General features: G+C 40.0%; 1 protein-coding gene across 3 annotated transcripts; it reads left to right on the forward strand.

Moving 5' to 3' along the window:
• Positions 1–511: 511 nt before the first annotated feature.
• NAP1L1 (nucleosome assembly protein 1 like 1) lies at positions 512–18268 on the forward strand. 3 transcript variants are annotated; one of them, XM_063446983.1, is made up of 15 exons: positions 512–663; positions 6726–6762; positions 7763–7854; positions 8744–8846; positions 9871–10012; positions 10101–10181; positions 10645–10773; positions 11211–11282; positions 11871–12010; positions 13075–13220; positions 14086–14105; positions 14728–14850; positions 15123–15155; positions 16834–16884; positions 17578–18268. In XM_063446983.1, exons 2-15 carry the CDS (start codon positions 6746–6748, stop codon positions 17611–17613), a joined length of 1185 nt encoding a protein of 394 aa, XP_063303053.1. In that variant the 5' UTR covers positions 512–663; positions 6726–6745; the 3' UTR covers positions 17614–18268. The 3 variants fall into 3 exon arrangements, with proteins under 3 accessions (XP_063303053.1, XP_063303055.1, XP_063303054.1); XM_063446985.1 differs by having other exon boundaries at positions 10648–10773; XM_063446984.1 differs by having other exon boundaries at positions 6734–6762.
• Positions 18269–20509: the final 2241 nt, after the last annotated feature.

The following is a 20509-nucleotide window of genomic DNA, read 5'->3' on the forward strand; positions in this document are numbered from 1 at the left end:
CATTCATACGAACACACACTGCATTCATACATACTTATACTCGAGTCAATACGTTTTCCCAGTTTTTTGGGGTAAAATTAGGGGCCTCGGCTTATATTCGGGTCGGCTTCTACTCGAGTATATCCGGTATGTTATTATTTATATTAAAAGGTTTGTGCTATGGCGCACACTTCTTTCGGGGGTGCCACAATGTTGGTACACTATGTCAAAGGGTTCCTGGGATGAAATTAATTGGGAACCCCAGCTACAGTCAGTTCTCCCCAATTTCCAGCTTAGTGAATATACCCCCCCCCCCTTCCCCCACATCTAACCCCATTAATCTGACGTCATCAGGCAGAGTGACAGCTTAACCCCGCCCACTTCTCCAGCCTGGCAGCACGCGCCCCCCTCTCCCCTCAGGGTCACGCCCCTACGCGAAAACGCGCGCGAACCTTGCGAGGGGCTGGCGCGCGTTGCCGTGGCGACGCGCGAGATGGGAGGGAGGGTGTGAGGAGGAGGAGGAGCGGGCTGTGTGCGTGCTGACGCCGCCTGGTTCTATATGAGCGCGAGCGGCGGGCTCTCTGCTCCCTCTTCTCATTTTGCCGCCATCCCTGAAGGGGCGCTTCCCTCCTGTCTCCCGGCACTGCGCGGCGGCGGCGGATCCCTGTCTGCTCGGTGTCCCCGGTAAGAGCGCTGACAGGCGGGCTGGCGGGAGGAGTGCCGTGTGAGGGGACCGGCTGGGCGGGCGGGAGCTGCCGGGGAGTGACATGCTGACCGCCGGGTGCTGACAGGCGGCCCTGCCCTCGGTGTCTGCGGGGCCCTCCACGGCCGGTGACGGCGGCATCCAGTGACAGGCCGCACGCAGCCCGACAGGGAGGGACCGGCTGCCATCATCCCGGCTGGGGGGCCCGGACTGCCAGTGTGGGGGTCCCGGGGGGGGGGCGGGGGAGGTCCGGTCTGCCGGTGTGGGGGGGCCCCGGTGTGGTGTGCCGGAGGGGGTGCTCTCCGCTAGGCTGTCTCTGGTTAACCCTTTCAGGGCTGTGCCCAGCGCTTCACGGCCTTCTCTGGCACTGAAATGGTTAACTATTAATACACAATGCGAGCGACCCCCCAACGGGGGTTAACCCTTTAATCGCCGGCTGGCTCAGCTCATGGCGAGGTGGTGATGGTGTTAACCTCTGTCGTGCCGGCGCAGTGCTGTTAAAGGTCTGCCTGCGGTGAGCTGCGTGTCTGGGGGCCCCCATCCGGTCCCCGGCTCGGGGAGCAGCACCACGTGGTGACACACAGGATGGATTGGGGGGGATCATTAACCCCATGCTCGGGGGCCACATCCAGTCCATGCTGATACTAAATCACCGCTAGGCTGGCTGCCTGGCCGGTAACAGGGCTCTGCTTCCACACACCACCCTGGGACGTGACTGTGTGCTTCCCGTCTATGCCATGCAGGAAGGCAATGGAGACCTAGTATTGGGGGATGACACTAGTGTTAATCACCAAATTAAACTATAATAATAATAAAAGGAAAGTGACCCTGGGTTCAGGCTGTCACCTATCAATGCTGGGATCCAGCCCCTCAGGCCAGGAAGCACATGGCCACCATGAGTGCGATCACTAATACTGCCCCTTGCCTGGATCAATACTCCCCATGTTTTATTTATTATTGTATTGGGATTTAAGTTAAGGACTGATTTTTCTTTGAATTTGTCGCATTTAACTCTTGTGGTGAGAAAATAAAACTTGTATCTCTTTAAAGAGCAGAGAAGCATGGATTGGTAATTCAGTTTCTTCACAAAGTGAAAATATAAATATAGATATAGTTTGCCCCACTCCATACCTAAACTTCAATATTGTAGGCCTGAAACATCTAACTCTGGATCTGACAACATCAATCGTGTTAATCTCAAAATAGCACTGTTTTATCTCTTCAGTTTCAGTAATTATCAAAGCTTTTATATATTTTTTTTTATCTACCCATCTCATGAAGCAGTACATCTTATCATTAATCTGTACTCTGAAATGTATTTTTTTTTTAAACTAAATAATTTCAATGTTAAAACATAGTGGCTTGTTTTTAAAGTTGGACTCTAGCTCCATAGAAGATGCTTCCAGATCAGAACTGCTCAACACACATCTGAAGGCCTGGTGGCTAAAAGCTGTCCCGTACACAGCTGTCTATCCATTACTTGAACATATGGATACTAGTGGATATGAACCACCCTGGAACAGTCCGTTGGGTTGAATTCAAGCACTGCTTGAGTAGATTGACACTTACCCCTAGGTGCTCACCCAAGCCTTCTTTTGACTTCTCTAAAGTAATGGAAAACTTCCACATTTCCCCCACAAAAAAACTTAAGTTCACCACTGTAGTGGTTATGGTGCCTGTAGTGTCCTGACCTGTCCCATGGTAAGGCCCTGCATAAATTTTTCTCCTTCTGGAGAACTTTTAACTCTAAAGAATGAAGCAGAGAAATGCAGGGTGTATGCACTCGCTGAGGGTCTGCTGATCTTTCTCAGCAACTGTGCATAGACCTGTTTGGTTCTGTAGTTACCAATATTCCACTTTAGTGGTCATGATGCTTGAAGTTACTCTTTAAAGTGATTCATATTGTGGTCATGGTGCCTAAAGTCTCTGTTAAGCGCTTCCTTTTGAGACTCAACATAAGGAGTTTGACCCCTCTACTGCTACATGTGTAACTCCACCTCCGGCAGTGTGGTTGAAAGTGTTCCGCCTGGAACCAAAGTTCTAGCCAACTAATAACTTTTGTGCATATTGTTATGCACATAATTGCATTAATTGACAGTGACCAGCTTGCTCGTTGATTAAGTGAGGTTTGCCCTGCTTTAGGATGCACCCCTGAGCTGGGCAAACCAAAGACAGGAGGCGGAGTAAAGGATGGCCTGTAGGTTGGTGTTGCCTGGAGAGTAACACCCATGAAGCTTGATAATGATGTCGGTGGAACAGGAGTCTTGTGTTAATTTCTGTATTTTACATTGAATACATAATGTATCTTAGATTATAGTGGTGTACTCTATATATGGGAGCGATTTCAAGTAAGTTGATTTTTCTTTCTCACAACAGGTTTACTTTAAAGGTGTTCATTGTGTATTGATGGTTTTGCAGAAGAGCACTGTGATTAAAAAGTCTTTTTGTGAACTTTGTAGATTTTTAGTTTATCAAAACTTGCTGTGGGAAAGTACATTATCTCTGCAGATCCATATTTAATGGGTTACTCAAAGGGTCATAATCACTACAGTCCATGATAGTGGTTATGGTGCCACGAGTATTCTGGTCCTGTTTCCAGGTAATGGGCAAACTGTTCAGCAACAGTTTGCTCTGTTACTTGGTTCCCTACTGGGTGCTGACAGTCTACCATTGACATCCAGCTTCTGTGAAGTTGCACAAGTCGTTCCTGCTGGCTATTATTTGTGGCATGTCTGCTGGCTGGCCACTCAGTGGCCAGCAATGGCTACTCTCCCAATGAATGAAGATTCCCAGAATTGACATAGCCAAAGAACAAGAGTTCCAGACTGGCTTAACAGTGATCTTCTGTTAGCAAGGGGTTTGAACTCTGCACGTAGATTCCTGGCACCATGACCACAGATACTGGCTAGTTCTGAGTAATTGTAAAGCACTGCACAATGTTGGTGTAACATAAATGCTATAGACTTCTACTATGATGCAACCACTTTAAATAAGAGTGCAAAACTTTTTTTTTTTTTTTTTTTTAAGCAAACTTGCTGGTGGTCTTAAATTTATGGATTTTTGTGGAAAGTTGTGGAACTGCACTCAAGACACTCCACCCTGGAATCCTTGGGTGCTAACTGGATCAGTCAAAGTACCAATGGACCAAATGCAAAGTATAAATGTAGAAAGTAATCCAGGCACTCCAAAGTGTTCCAAAAGATAGGCAATCTATCTTTTGGAACACTTTGGAGTGCCTGGATTACTTTCTATATTTAAATTTATGGATTGACTCACTCACCTGTTTCCAACAGCTGAGTTAGAGCAAGAAAACTGTTTAAAGGGACACTATAGTCACCAGTGCAACTACATGTATTCCTGACCCTATAGTGTTAACACCACCATCTATGCCCATTATGCCTCCATAAATATAGTACAAATCTTACTGTATTCAAGCCAGAAGCTATAACTCTGCATGCTGTTTGCCTAAAAAAAAAGTCTGGGGAAGAAAAACTCACAGGCACTCCAAGTTCAAGCCGCAGGCAGTTTTATTGTAACAGAGTGTAACGCAACGTTTCGACCGTAGACCGTACAAATTATTCTGGGATTGCTGGTCCTGCTCTGGAACACCCTTGGCTGTTGGGAATGAGTGAGGTTCTCACCATTTACTCTGCTTAAAAAAGTCTGCTGGCATCATCAGAAGTTGTAGCCTGATCCAATCACAATGCTTCCCCATAGGATTGGCTGAGACTGACAAGGAGGCAGCTCAGGGGCAGAGCCAGCATGACTCAAACACAGCCCTAGCCAATCAGCATCTCCTCATAGAGATGAATTGAATCAATGAATCTCTGAGGAAAGTTCAGTGCCTGCATGCAGTGGGAGGAGATACTGAATCACAGGATGCTCGTGCCAGCAGATCTGAGTGGATGGAGGCATATTATGCCTCAATAAACTCCAAAGTCCCTCTGGTTCACTGTGAGTGACTGCAACTGGAGGTGTTCCTAGCTTTCAATGTAAACACTGTATTTTCTCAGAAAACAGTGTTTACATGAGAGAGGCTGCAGGGAGCTATAGTTCCCCCCTGAACAACCTCATTAAGCTGAAGTTGTTCAGGTGACTATAGTCTTTTTAAAGATCCTAAATTGACTGCTTTAGCGGCCTATCTCAAGGTTAACCTGCCACGATGGTTTCATTTTATTACTGATACCCTAGGGGTGAGCACATATCACTAAACTGGCAGATGGTAATACCCTTAATTCTGTTGTATATGGATAACTTGATTATTTCAAAATATACCATCCGCTATAATCAACAGGGTGTGAAACTTCAATTCCTGATTTACTAGTCAGGCCATAAAAGGTACTTGACAATGCAAACCTGGAGAGACCATGGTGCGCACTCAAAGAATTAATCTTTATTTACCAGAGCAAAATTTCACTGTCCCTGTAAACATTGGCATTTGTCAGTTATACTGCCTTTAGGGGCTGTCGGACTGCTTATAGAGGCACTTTGTCGTGTATTCCTATTAATTGAAAGCTGTCACTGAATCTTTAATTCTTACGATGAAGAACTTGATCGAATGCATCTCCATGAAAAGAACTTGGTTTGAGCGCAGCAACTATTGTGCACGCCCTCTGGGTTAATTATGCTTCTATACAAAAACATTTCTAAGGTGTACAATTTTACTAAAACACCATGTAGTGCTTTTTTATCAATAATTTAGCAATTAACACTTCGCTATACAAGAAAATTGGTGTATGTGTGAGCTTTTCTTCCTAGTACAACTCTTTCCAAATAGATGCCTGGGCAGTTTGGCTTTAATGAGAAACATCCATATCAAGGATACTCTTCGAACAGGGGAAATGTAGTGGTGTGGCTGGCGAGAAACACGGTCTACTATGGCTTTTTTGGAAAAAGGTCCATGAGACTAGTTTTTCTTTATGCAAAGAAAAGTACTCTACAGCACTGTTCCAGAAATGTCAAAGGTCATGACATTGCTTGGATCCAGCAGCAACTTTAGCCATATTTTAAGCAGTTTTTGTATTAAAGCAAAACTTGTTAAGAAATACAAACTGAATAGTGTAAAGGGGACATACTTGACTTTTTTTTAAATTTAAAAAAATGTTATAGAATCTATATAGTGGTGCCCAACTCTGTTTCAATTTATGCTTCAAAATATAATTTTGCAAACTAGCACATGATGTCCTAACTTCTATTTTGTGTTAGTGAGAAATGTGTTCCTTATTTCAATTTCCATCAAGGAAAATATGCATTTATTTGCAATGTCTTCTATTTATGAAGCAAAAAATCACCTGTAGTCTGAAACGTTATAGGTGCTGTGTGCATATCCTGCTTCGCAAGCTGCCCAAATTTCTCATGCCAATTCCTCACTTTGTACACTTTCATGGCCTGAAAAGATTGGACAAGGCTTTGAATAGACTTATGGTTGAGCAGATATCAGTCAAAACGATAACACTCCTCTTGTGTGCGGAATGGAGTAGGGGTGCAAAAACTTTCCTCATACTGAAGTCGCAATGATGCATGAACCATGTGTATGCACTGTTACCTCTTAAGTCTCCTTTTCAGTCCAGAGGACTATATATTAAATTTACTTTGAGCAGCAGTTAACTAGGTCAAACCTCATGTTGGTGGTAGAAGCTTTCAGTAGCCTAACTACTAAAGTTTGTGATATTGATATTTAAACTGCATCCCCCACTCCCAGTCTTTGCATGTCAAATTCCTCTTCAGCTGGGGGCTTGTGAGCATTTATTGTTAAACCAGGTTTTCTTTGCTTTTGTCAAACTATAACTTTGGCTTGGTTTACATGGTGAATCTATTGCTTCAGCATTTTGGAGGTATATAATTATAGTGTAATTACTACTAAATGTGTTTAGTACCAAAATATTTCTTCCACCTGTTTGTTTTCACTTAATTCCATAAGGTAATTGTGCAGAAAGTTTTAATAAGATGCGGGTATCTGTTTATAAGGTGATGGATTGTGCAAAGAATGATGTGAAGAGGATAAAACCTTCTTTAACTTTTTTTTTTTCTCTCCTCTGTTAAGGTGTTTAGAAAAATCCTAAAATGGCAAACATAGACAAGTAAGTATTGGGAAATGCAGATTGATTTCAATATATCTTTCAAAGCCTGTTGTGTAGCTTCACTTGGTGGTAATTGCTTCACTATACTGTAGCATAAGCACTCATTTATCAGTACGGTCACCATAATTTCAAAGCCTGGAATGGGAAATGTAAAGTATTTCCAACTCCTAGTAACTTTCCTAAATACTTCAGTTTTGCCAATGGTAGTGCATGTCCCAACTAAGCACTTCTACACTGTGGATTAAATTACTGGGATTTCTGACCATTACACCAACAGGGACTTCTGTTATCACATTCTAAATACATTATGATTTGTAGCTCATATCCATTTGCAACTACAACAGCTTCCACTCTTCTGGGAAGGCTTTTCATTAGAATTTGTAGTTTCTGTGGGAATATTTGTCCCTTCATCCAGTAGAGCATTTGTGAAGTCAGGCACTGATGTTAAACAAAATGGCCTGGCTTGCAAGCTCAGTTTCAGTTCATCCCAAAGGTGGTTGAGGTCAGGGCTCTGTGCAGGATAGTAAAGTATTTCCACACCAAACTCAGCCAACCATGTCTTTATGGACCGTGCTTTGTGCAGTGGGCATAGTTATGCTAAAATATAAAAAGGCTGTCCCCAGACTGTTCCCACAAAGCTTGAAGCCTAGCATTATCCAAAATGTCTTGGTATGCAGCCGTATTAAGACTTCCCATCCCTGGAAATAAGGGGCATAGCAGAACCCTTGAACAGTCCCATACTCCACCAAACTTTACAGTTGGCAAAGAGCAGTTAGGATGGTAATGTTTTCTTGACATCCTCCAAACCCAGACTCTCTCCTCGAGCTGCCCAATGGGGATGCATGATTTGTCACTGTTTCTCTAGATGTATAGCATTTGAAATGGGCACTCATTGAATCTTTATTTTCTACTCCTCTCCCCCCCCCCCATATTTTACTGTGCTACGCCTCAGAATACTACCAGGGAGCCTAAAGTTTCCTTTAAAATTTCTCCCTTACAGTAAAGAGCAGGCTGAACTGGACCTACAAGACATGGAAGATGTTGAAGAAGTAGAAGAAGAAGAAGAATCTGGGGAGGATGCAAACAGTAAAGGTATTGGTCCTAAACTGTAGACTCCTAGCATGAACATTCATGACATGCTTGGCACAATCTCCAACTTATTATGGGAGGGAGTGTGCCCCGGAACTATGCTTGGTAGTAAAACATTCTTGTGGAATGTTTCTACTTTCTGCACTCTTTAGAACCTTTATCCCAAACTTGTTTCATATAGTTAATTAAGACAAGTTGGTGTTATTGAAACCTAAATCTCCTAGGTGAGTTGTAACTCAGTAGAAATTGTCTGGCACAGAACGGGTTTGTCATTAAAGGAACTCTGTTAAATATATTTTTACTATTTTTTGTTCCTTTATTGTATTACTATAAAACATGTAATCCAGCACCAAGACAGTTTCCCCTTGACAGCTGTTAAGCCTTTTGTGAGATCTGACTATCTAGGTCCAATCCAAAGCATACGGGCCTAGGTCTAGGAATCTGCAAAGTTAGAATCATTCTTTTGCCAAAGGATATGGTTTGGTAACATAACAGGCTTGTATCTACAGCTGTTTTAACACCAACATGTATTTTACCCTGACCAGTAGTTATAGCTGCAGGTAGGCACACTAGATTATATCTGGATTAATTCTTCAATCCAGAGGTCCCAGTGCTCTAGCATGTGTTCAATTTTTGTTGATGGACTTTTGCCTCTGCTCCATTGCCATTGTTGTGCTGGGTGAAGTGACAACGGTTTGTTCTCCAGTGTTTCATCAGAAGTGGCATATGAAGTGACACTCAAAATCCTAAAGCATGCATTTTTTTTTATTTGTAAATTGTATGAAATCGCTATGATAGACTGTACAGCAGGCTTGCGGCTAGCCTAACTCTCGCAATTAACTGGTTGTATGTGAATTTTAATCTAATGTGTTTATATATTTTGTCTTTTCAGCTAGGCAATTGACTGCACAAATGATGCAGAATCCACAAATTTTAGCTGCTCTTCAAGAAAGGTTAGATGACCTCGTTGGTACACCAACTGGCTACATTGAAAGGTAATGTTCAACAAACTATGTACTTGGCAACATTTTTTATGGATACCTATTCACTAGTTATCTTGCTACATAAACAAGCAGTTTTTCCTAGGGTATTTGTTGCAACTCAGCTGCTGGTTTAACTTCAGATGAGAAAATCAATCAGATTGGTTTGGTATTTTAACCCCTTAAGGACACATGACATGTGTGACATGTCATGATTCCCTTTTATTCCAGAAGTTTGGTCCTTAAGGGGTTAACACCCCAGCGTTTTTTGAAGAATATTAAAGGGACACTATAGTCACCAGAACTACTGCTTATTGTATTTGTTCTAGTGAGTAGAACCATTACCTTCAGGCTTTTTGCTGCAAACAGTCTTTTCAGAGAAAATGCAATGTTTACGTTACAGCCTAGTGATAACTTTACTGGCCACTCCTTAGATGGTTGTTAGAGATCCTTCCTGGGTCATGGCTCCCCAAAATGCATTCAAACCTTCAGTATCTCCTCCCTCTGCATGCAGACTCTGAACTTTCCTCATAGATGAATTGACTCTATGAGGAGATGCTGATTTGGCCAGGGCTGTGTTTGAATTGTGCTGGCTCTGCCCCTGATCTACATATTTGTCAGTCTCAGCCAATACTATGGGGAAGCATTGTGATTGGGTCAGGCTACCACTTCTGCTGATGTCAGTGGGCAGGTCTAAAAGAAACGGGGACAAAACATGCAGCTGCAGACTTGAATATAAGTAAGACCTTACTATTTTAGAGGGAGGCGTGAGGGGGCAGGTGTGTTCCTGACTCTATAGTGTTCCTTTAATGTCAGACTGTTGCAGAATGGAACTGCAACAGTTTTAGTAACTTTACCCCATGTACTCAAACCTGCAATTCCCTTTTGAGTGCCTGTAGCTTGGCACCTAACCAAAATGGCTATATAGAACATTCTTTATCTTAGTAGTTTTATTTATTTTTCTTTCCTGTCAGATGAGTGCCTACTATACTAGTTAATAACTTAACTGTTTTTTTTTTTTTTTTATTTTACTCTGCAGCTTGCCTAAAGTAGTTAAGAAACGAGTGAATGCTCTTAAAAATTTGCAAGTTAAGTGTGCCCAAATTGAAGCTAAATTCTATGAAGAAGTGCATGAACTGGAGAGGAAGTATGCTGCTTTATATCAGCCACTTTTTGACAAAGTGAGTATTGGGATCCTTGGATTTAGGTTTGTATGTTTTTATCTGTTTATATTTGGTTTGACGTCTTTTGCTTTGTTCCCTTTCCTAGAGAAGTGATATCATAAATGCCACATATGAACCCACGGAGGAAGAATGTGAGTGGAAAGTAGACGAAGAGGAGGAGATTTCGGTGAGTAGAATAGTAAGCTATTAAACCTATGCTTTTATGATCTTCCTCCTTAATTGTCTGAATAACATTCTCGTGATGGTGTTGGCCAGTTAGAACAAAATTTTGTATTGTATGCAAGCAATCTTAATACAATTTTTTTTTTTTTTTAAATTGTGTAACAAATTCTTAAAGGAACACTAAAGGGTTTTTGCAATAAAAACCTATTTTTGCAGCAAAACCGCCTTCTGTGTACAAAGACTTTTCTTTACCTTTTAGCCAATCCAATGCTTCACCATAGTTTTAGCATGGGGGGGGGGGGGGGGGGGGTAGGTAATGCACATGCGTGGCAAATGGGCATGCTGCCCAGAACCAGTCCATTAAGCTGTAAGGTTTCTTGTGACTATATTGTTCCTTATTAAGTGCATCTGTTGAATGCTTTTGGAATGTTAAGTATGATTTGAACAGTGTTCTGGTTTCCATCAAGGAGGATATGAAAGAGAAGGCAAAACTTGAAGAGGAGAAGAAAGACGAAGAAAAAGAGGACCCAAAAGGAATCCCAGAGTTCTGGCTGACAGTCTTCAAAAACGTTGATCTCTTAAGTGATATGGTTCAGGTATGTTTCTCTCAAAGTAGCAGAACCATCTTTCCTCAAGTTTCCTTGCTTTCTGTAGTTTATTCTGGGAATGGAAGGATATTGGACAAATCTAGATCCCTGACTAGTTTATATGGGACCTGGAAATTTCATGTGAACACATGCCTTCACTCTTGGGCAGCTGCATTGGGTTTTAATCTGTCCAGTGACTATAAATGTAAAGTAAAGGTTTCACATCAGTGTTATCTTTGTGTGGGAGGTTGGTATGTGCAATTTTTTTTCACCCTGTAGCTTTTAACCAAAATTTCACAATGGTTAGGAATATGACATGTTCATAGGAAAGAGCTGCATGATCTGGTCAGTGTTCATTTTCAAATGCCAACCATATTGTAGTAAAGCTGTCAGACCTGAAAACTGTTTTGGACCCAGGGAAATGACACTAATGTTTTTGGTCATAGGAACATGACGAGCCAATTCTGAAACATTTGAAAGACATAAAAGTAAAGTTTTCAGAAGCTGGTCAGCCAATGGTAAGTTTGAAACACCCTTTCCTTTTAAATCATGACCATAAAGTATTTGGTTTTGTTGTGCCTAACATTAATTTTACTTTTGGCATGATTGTTAATTAAATGGTTCTTAATGTGAGTTGGGATGCCAAATTTGGGAGCCAGGTTAACTTAGTAGGTCACAGATTGGAACAGGCATAACCTTAACCTGGTCACACGCAACAGTCCACAGTTAAGAGTCTACTGTAGAGATTTTACCTTCCCCTGGCAATGGACAAACCGGTCATGTGAAGGTTCTCTGTAGCATAAATTGTTCTATATTACATTTAATGTGTGCTTAGAAGATTCCTACTTGGTGTCAATCTAATTCATCTGAGCCCCCTATCAAAATTGTGGTTTGACCTATCAAGGAACATCTGAGAATCCTTTAAACTTTTATTTTTGGATCTAATGTCAGAATGTCACTTTAATAGGGTTGTGTGATAGCTGTAATTTAAGTTTAGTCTCTTCCCTGTTCTCACTCTGCCCAAACTTGTAGGAAAAGTACATTATTCTAAAAGATTCTGCTTGGTTATTGTATTAACACTTCAATTTTTTTTTTTTTTGCTTTAGAGTTTCACACTAGAATTTTTCTTTGAGTCCAATGACTTCTTTACAAATGAAGTGCTGACCAAAACATATAAAATGAGGTCCGAGCCTGATGAGTCTGATCCCTTCTCATTTGATGGGCCAGAAATTATGGGATGTACAGGGTAAGTGTTTTTGGTGCATACACTTTTGCATTGTTTCCAGTGTACTTGCTGTACTTTAAAAGGTGACTTTATCAACGGGATACCACACTTAAAATAGAACCCCTCTTTAACTGTCTTTCATGCATATACAAAGTTACTGAACCAGATCAAAGTTCAGCAGAATTGAAATGTGGCCAACATTGTTCTGTATTTGCCAACGGTCTGAAAACCTCACATCTGTACAAATATTCAAGGCCTGTAAATATCTTAAAGTAATCGGTATCCTATTCAATTTCTTATAATCTTAGCAGTGTTTTTGCTGGGCTATTCTGCTCCATACGGAACATCTCAGTGCTTTAATGTCAAACTGCAGTCTTTGCTGACCAAATCTGACAGACATCTAACAGATTGGCAGTTAAGTGCACCTTGGTAATATCTGCTTTATCCTGAAATATTACCAATATCTTATCTAAAACCTGTTTCTAGGTGCTTTACTACTTTTTTTCTTTTTTCTCAAAAGAACGTTTTAAAATAAACGCTTTATGCAGCTCCTGTAAGTCATCCTGTCCTGTGTAGACTTTCCTGTCAGTGTTGTGCTTTGTCCAGTCAGGCTTCTCTTTGAGTGTCTTTAATGTGTGCACTTAGCCACCAGAGCAGCTTAATATAGCGGATCTGGTGTCTACATTATGCTTGCTTGACAGGCTATTAACACTGCTTTTTAAAAAAAAAACAAAAAAAAAAACAGTACTTGCCTTTCTGCCTTAGAATGACTCTAATGGCTGTCAAGGATTGTCTGTGACCATAGAGATATATTTCATGGAGCCAGATGGGGTAGCAGTGAGAAAAAAGGAGTCAAATCACTTTTTCAAAGCAATTTTTAAGAGGGAATGCTGATTGACTAATAGTTTAAAACTATAGTGTCAGGAATGTTTGTATTCCTGACACTATAGTGCTTGAGTTAATACACATGAAATCCAAAGAACAAATGTTGCATATGTGTAAATCACCACCAAATAGGTGCAGGTCCTGTTTTGTACAGTAAAAGCTGACGTGGCCGTACCTAATTTTTAAACGCAATCTTACAGGTGCCAAATTGACTGGAAGAAGGGAAAGAATGTCACTTTAAAAACCATAAAGAAGAAACAAAAGCATAAGGGTCGTGGTACAGTAAGGACTGTTACAAAAACTGTTCCAAATGACTCATTCTTCAACTTCTTCAGCCCACCTGAAGGTAAATTGTTGGTGACCTTTTTAGTCAGAAAATCCCCTTTGCTACTGTGCTATCCTATGTCCAAGCACCTTTCAACTAACCTGCAGTATTGAGAAAAATCTTTATTCAGAACTTAATGGGGTGTTAGTTTAGCCCAGGAAATTTCAACTGGTTCAGAGAGACTCTAGTATTGGACACCTTTCTTTTGTAAAGGTCTAGTGACTGCTTTCTCATATTTGCCAACCAGAATCCACCCGGTGTATCTTTATTTTTAAATTCTATGGAAGCAATGGTGCATGTCTATCTACTGATGCTTCTATTGAATTTTAAATCGAGCAAATAGGTCCAAAACCTGGTCATCTAAACACCTAATTTTATAAAGTAGCAAGTGCAAATACATAGTTGACTAACATTCTTGTATGTATAGTGCTCTCATAAGTCTTACTGGATCATTCCAGTTTTCTTTCCTCCACTTTTGGTGAATCATGAAAGTGCTGTGCTCCTTTATCCAGCTAAGTTTAAGTATTTAGTAGAATTAGCCAAGTAATGTGTCTGCTTTGGGAATATATGGGGGGCTTTCAAAAGTGGCAGATCTCCATTCCTTGAAATGCTTTCAGTCTCAAACAGGGAATTCACTAATCTGACTTCTCATGTTTAGTGTAACTGTGAAAGTCTGGTTAGACATGTGGTTTTGTGAAGCCAGACAGCTTGCTTATGCTAGTTTGTGTTCCTAATGGCACCTTGGCTTTGTTTACGTCTGCTTAGATAATGTAAGGCCTGCCAGTTATAGGCCAATAATAAAAAATCTGTTCAAAATATTCAGGTTTTTTTTTTTTAAATGAACTGACTTATTTTTTTTTTTTTTTTTTTTTTTCTCAATCTGTAGTACCTGAAAATGGAGAGCTGGTAAGTTGTACGGGTGTCTTTATTTGTGGTTTTCAATAGATTAGAACTTTTATTTGCTCCTCAATATATTGTCATTGGCATGGCCTGTATTACAGGGCCAAGATTATGACATCAAAGCTCAGATTTTTAACTCTGCAAACACTTATTTAGAATTGTTTTACCTGTTATGTTGGGATGTATAAATATATTTATGAAACGGTTCTGGACTATTTTGTATTCTACCACCACTGTTGGGGTAGGAGATCTTGTTTGAGTACCTAATATATTTTAGTTTTGTAAACCTGTGCATTAAGATTAGATGGCACTGATGCCATAAGCACTATCAGTAATATTTCTCCCTTTAACATTGTGGGTTTTGCACATATCTGTTTTGTTGCACTTAGACACGATTTAATGTGTTTGCACAATATTGCATAGAGCACTTTTTTGCTGTTAAGCCCTTTTTAATTACATACTGCACATAAATCGAAGTCACGATTTAAAGTCACAGCGCACTTTATTTAAAATGTTAAACGTGCATTGCCAGAATATTCTGAATCTTATTGCAATTATCTGTCACATATGTTGGTGTCAAACTGTTATAAAAGTATATTCAACACCTGTGTTCTCTAATGTTATGTAGGATGATGATTCCGAAGCCATTCTCACTGCAGACTTTGAAATTGGACATTTCTTACGTGAGCGAATAATTCCCCGATCTGTACTGTATTTTACTGGTGAAGCTATTGAAGATGACGATGATGATGTAAGTGGGCTCTTTGCAAAATTTGGCCTGCTACTTCAGGCTAGCATCTCATGCGATTGGTCAACTGATACAACCTGTTAACTTGTGTGGTTGCAGTAGAATTTATAATGCGCTAATATTGTGGCGATGTACAACTTTGCCTGCTCTGACTTAAGGTACTCCCTGCATCTAGATTACTTTTGAAGTCTTTGGTAGCTGAAACACAATGTACTAAAGTCTACAGGCAACGATTCCAAAAGACAATTACTGACTTTTTTTTTCTCACCCTACAGTATGATGAAGAAGGGGAAGAAGCTGACGATGAGGTAACCACTTTCCTGATTTTTCTTCCAAAACAAACTTAAAACACTGATCTTTGAAAAGGGATACGAGCCCCTACAATCTACTATGACTTTAAAAAGTACCTCTGACACTTGATTTATCAGGACATGCCTCTAAAGGTGTCAATTGCTGTGATTCACTTAAAGGACTCCCCTAGTTTTAACCCTGCAGCTGAAAACATAGCTGTTTCATAGAAACTGATGTTTACACTACAGGGTTAATCCAACCTCTAGTGGCTGTCTCCTTGATTTTCAGAGTAAGTAAATTTAAGAGTGAGTAAATGGCATTGAAATGATGGCATTGGCATTGAAAAATGGCATTGGCATTGAAATGATGCTGGACATCTAAACTGAGTCCAGCGTCAAATAAGATCCCCATAGGAAAGCATTGAGTAACACTTTACTATGGGTGGGTTTGAATGCGCATGCACATTTGGGTCCTCTCAGAGCTGACTTTGCAGGGGGAGGAGAGGTCACGGTGCTGGATTAAGGTAGGTGGCTGAAGTTTTAACCCTTTAAGCCTGGGGTGGGAGGAACCTTTTAACCCTATAGTGCCAGGAAAATTAGTTTGTTTTCCTTGCACTATATGATTGCTTTAGACTTCTGTAGTAAATATCAAATTGCAAACCTGTACTATGTGAGTGCAGTCAGGTGCCACACTATAGTTATAAGACTCTAGGTATTTTTGTCCATACCATTGAGTAATAAGCCAATGGACTTCGATTTATCTTCAGTTGCTCTCTTGCATGTGTGGATACTCTCGCATGTCTTATAGTTATCCTGTTTTTGACTCTAGTATACCCCATGGAAGTCGTGTTGTTTTTATTGTAGTAACGGCAGAAAATGTGCACTTGTGGTAAAGTCAGAAACAAGTGTTAAACAATTTGTGTTGCCACTGCCCAATTTATTGCCCTTGTTTGTCTGAACACAAGGCTATTCATATTGGCCAAAATGTCGTTTTCTACCACTACATTAATAAAGCTAGCTTACATGAATCTAGTCTAGAAGATAAAAATACAGAAAAGGGTGCGCCTGTGAGGAATAAAATTAATATATTAAATAGCTTAAAAAATAGTCCAGGTAACTTAACACTAGTCCAAGTAAGGTAATCCAAAACAAGGGAAGGTTCTTTGTGGAGCAGCAGACTGAATTGATAGTAGTGGTGTCACAGAATAAAGCTTGAAATCCAGTAGGACATGTGAAGAAACAGAAAAGGGAACGCCAATGGTATATAAATACACTGGGTAACAGAAGGTATATAAATGAGATAATACTCACAATATCCAGAGCTAAAATCCAGCTCTGGTTTGGAAAGCGTGAAGTGGAATAATTCCCACTCAAGGATATACGTGGTTCTTCAAGCTTCCAACCTTGTGTAGCAACAGAGGAGTCCAACTCAGAAAAATCAAAGGTGATAAAGATACAGTGAGCACTATATTCTAAGTGTCCAGGTAAAATATATGTGTACTTACAATTTGCCCAGCAGACTTGCTGCTTGGTGTATAGCATATGGGTGGTATAATCCCCACCTAAGGCCTCTTTGTACCTCTTGGAAACGGCAAAAAGGATGTCAGGCCAAAAATAGTAAAAACTAAAGTCAAATGTGGTATACAGCCAAAATTTCCTTTATTAGACAATTAAAGTTTCTAAACGTGTTTTGCAGGATGCTGAAGAGGAGGCAGATGAAGAAAATGACCCAGATTATGAGCCCAAGGTGAGTCAAAGTAGACAGTGTGGTGGATCTTCACTCTAAACAAAACTTGCAGCATTTGTCTGCTAATGTGATAATGCACACTTTAAATTAAATCCCTGCATCTTAACTCCACTTTCCAAATGCATGCTATGTTTCTAAGATCATGTGGAAACTCTTAGTGTACATCTTTGACATTTTTCCCACTAGGTTTAAATGGTGTCTGTAGAGTTCTTGTCTTGGGTATGTAGCTTTTGCCATGTAGTATAACTTAATACACTAATGGCCTTTGTGTTTATGCTTCACACTGCACTAATAGTCTGGTAAACTGCATGTTATGCACAACTCTCTAAAGTCACGTGTGTTTTATTAGAGACTGAAAACTTGAGAGATTTGGAAAACGTATTTTCTTTCAATTTTATAGATTGCTCGGGTGAGATTTGGATGTAAGGCTTTCACAAGAGCATTCTTTATGGTTTGACTTTTAATTTAGAACACTTTGTTTAAAAACAAACAATATTGGCATTTTAGAAACCAGTGTTCTTGTCACTTAAGTGTTTGTGGTTCTTAACTCCTACCTCAGATTGTGAGTGAAATGTGATTCCTTTACCACTTGTAGTATGGCTAACTGGTCCAATGTGGTGTGTGCGATTTAAACGGATTAATTTTGTAATTGTGTTTTTTTTTTTGTTTTGTTTTTTTTTTTTTTTCTTACAGAAAGATCAAAACCCAGCTGAGTGCAAGCAACAATGAAGCAATGTGTATGTGGCCTTGTTATTACCTGCACTGTAATAAATTAAACTCAACTGTTAGTTACTTACAGCCTTATGTTTTGTATCTTCTTGGTAGAAAGTTAACAATTTTTTGTTAAAAAAATAAATAAAATTAAACATTTAAAAACATGTTTAAATGGTAAGATCATTCAACCTAGTATTAAGTGTACTTCCCTTCCAGGTATCTATATACAATACAGGTATATACCCTAAAGCATGTTCTTCACTGCTTCTTAGTTTTTTTTGGTTCTTGTGAAGTCTTGCCATGTAGCTATTAGACTGCAGATGTGAAGAATTTTTGGGACTGCTAAGACAAGTACTTGGAGAATCCTCTTCCTCAAGGAACCAAAGTTATTTCTTTCAACCCAGTAGTTTTAAACCGGTTGTCTGCTTGTAATAGCCGTGCCTTCGTTGAGTTTGTTCTAGGAATGCAGTTACTACATTTAAGATGGGACATTATGAAAACTAAACTTGGCTTTGACTCTCCAACCAGACCATGTCCACTGATTCATGTCTGCTTGTGTATGCTATGGGTTTTGTATTATGTGACTGCGATCTACAAAGGAATATGATGGTCAACATAAGGTTATTGTTTACCACTGGGGTGTGAATAAAACCTAGTATTTTCAGAGGTCTCTGTCTTTGTTTTGTGTTTTATTTTTTTTTTGTGTAAGTTTTTCAATTGTCTTACACAAGCATTTACTGTGAAATATCTGGGGAGAAAAATCTGACGTGAAGGTAAGCATATTCTAAGTGGGCTCACAAATGGTAACTTCATTCTAAATTTAAGACCAGGAAAAAAATTGGTGTAGTATTTTTCTTTGTCCAAATCTAGTTATATATTTTTATTTTTATTTTTTTGTCTGTACTTTTGAAGTGTCAACACTTTATCAACTTGTTGCATGATTTTCAAAAGGCCCCAGTATTAAATGCTGATTAGACTTTTGGAAAGTTTATTGTAAATTTTGTAAAACCTGTAGATCAAATCTGACTTCTGTAATATTTCAGCTGGTCCCTGGTAAACTAGCATTTGAGTACTCTGAATCTGAAGAGGTTTGAGCAAAGGTCTATTAAATATTAGCTAGGCCATTAAAACAAGTGACTTTTTTTTTTTTAATACTGCTTTGAAAGGTCACATGACCTGGACTTTATATCTGGTATGCTTGAGATCTCTCAAAGTGGAGGTGACTGACCATTTATAATGTCTACTTCCAAATATTCTATGCAACATGCAATAATACAATCCTGATGTGCACAACATGAAGCATTTGTGTTGCTTCTGTTTTCACTGTCCTGTAGCGATTTGCTGAAGTCATGTCTTGCCTGAGACATGCACGATCTTAATCTGATTTGCAGGGGACATGTTCTTACTTTGCACCCTCTTTTAAGTGGTCTAGCTTTCTGGGCTCTGTTTATACAGGAGTGATCTTGGAGACCTATAAAAGCAAAGTCCCCTCTTCAGACTCAAGATTTTAGAGTTACTTACCCTGCCTGGGACAGTCATGTGAATTCAAGTCTCACCATTCCAGCGAGGACTAAGATTCCCATAGGAGGAAGACTCCAGTATTTTCACAAATTGAATATCGGTGACATTCTGGGTTCTGTGCCTTGAGGGAGCTGGGCTATAAAATTTTCCATTGCCTCTTCTATGTTGATCTTCCAGATTCTGCTTAGCAGATAAGACCAGGATATCTCTTTCAAAACAAAGGAAAGATGTGATGGGCACTGAAACTGTCTTGATAAACAGAACCTTTAGTCTGATTTCTAGTAAAGCAATCAAGGGGCTCTCTTTAGAGCTAAAGAGCCCACAAACTAGTGGAGACAAGTCCAGTTTAGAATTTCTATAAAGTCTGCATCACAAGTCATCCAAAAACATGGTCTTATAGCTAGGGATCAACAGATTATCGATTTTAACAATATCGGCAGATATTTGTTTTTGGCAATATTGATATCGGCCAATAGATACCAGGATCACCGGGCTCATTATAAGCCCAGCAGTTCTGGGGGACCCGCAGGAAGCTTTTACTTACCTCCCAGCAGCTCTCTTCAGCTCCTGTGTCAAATATTCCCTGTTCAGTACATGCCACTGGGCCACCAGGGAATGCCATAGCCCCCCTCCCTGGCCAGGTAACAAGTAGGGAGGCAGGACTAAAAAAAAAAGCCTTTAAAATAAAAATGCTCCTCCTGCCCATTTTACACATTACGTCCCTTCACAAACACACTGCATTCATCATATACGCACTACTCACTCTGCATTAAATATATATATATATATATATACACACACACAGCGCTCCCCTGTCTAAACACACTGTATCCACTACATGTGGCATGTATATTGTGCATTGAACTTGAGAAATTGTTTATTTTTTTCAAAATGGTAAATGTACAGAGTATCGGCAAGTTATCGGCTATCGGCCTGAAAGTTCAGATTATTGGTATCGGCTTTAAAAACAAACAAACAAACAAACCCTTATGGCTACTTTAGTTTTTTGGTTTGCATGATGCCTATATCCACATACCAATAGATTACAGCATTAGTTTAAAGTGGTCATAGTCTGTATGTGCTTTGCTTCAAATCCTGCACATCCAGATTAACCCCTCTGCTGCTGGTGGTGTAACTCCACCTACGGCACAGTCATTCTATGCAGACTGTCTATTCTGTGCAAAATTAGGACCTGATGCTGACAGCCAATGCAACTCTAATTCCAAACTTCTAAATCCTCTTCCTTCCCCTACCCTCCCCGCTGCTCCAAGCAAACAGGAGGGACATCAGACCAGGATTGTACTGTGGTATAACTTGGCTTATATAAGCACAAGAGGTTGCTATTAAAACAAATGTCCTTTTTATGCATTATTTTTCACAAGTGGGTGTT

Source organism: Pelobates fuscus, chromosome 3 (genome assembly GCF_036172605.1).
Source record: "Pelobates fuscus isolate aPelFus1 chromosome 3, aPelFus1.pri, whole genome shotgun sequence".
NCBI lineage: Eukaryota > Metazoa > Chordata > Amphibia > Anura > Pelobatidae > Pelobates > Pelobates fuscus.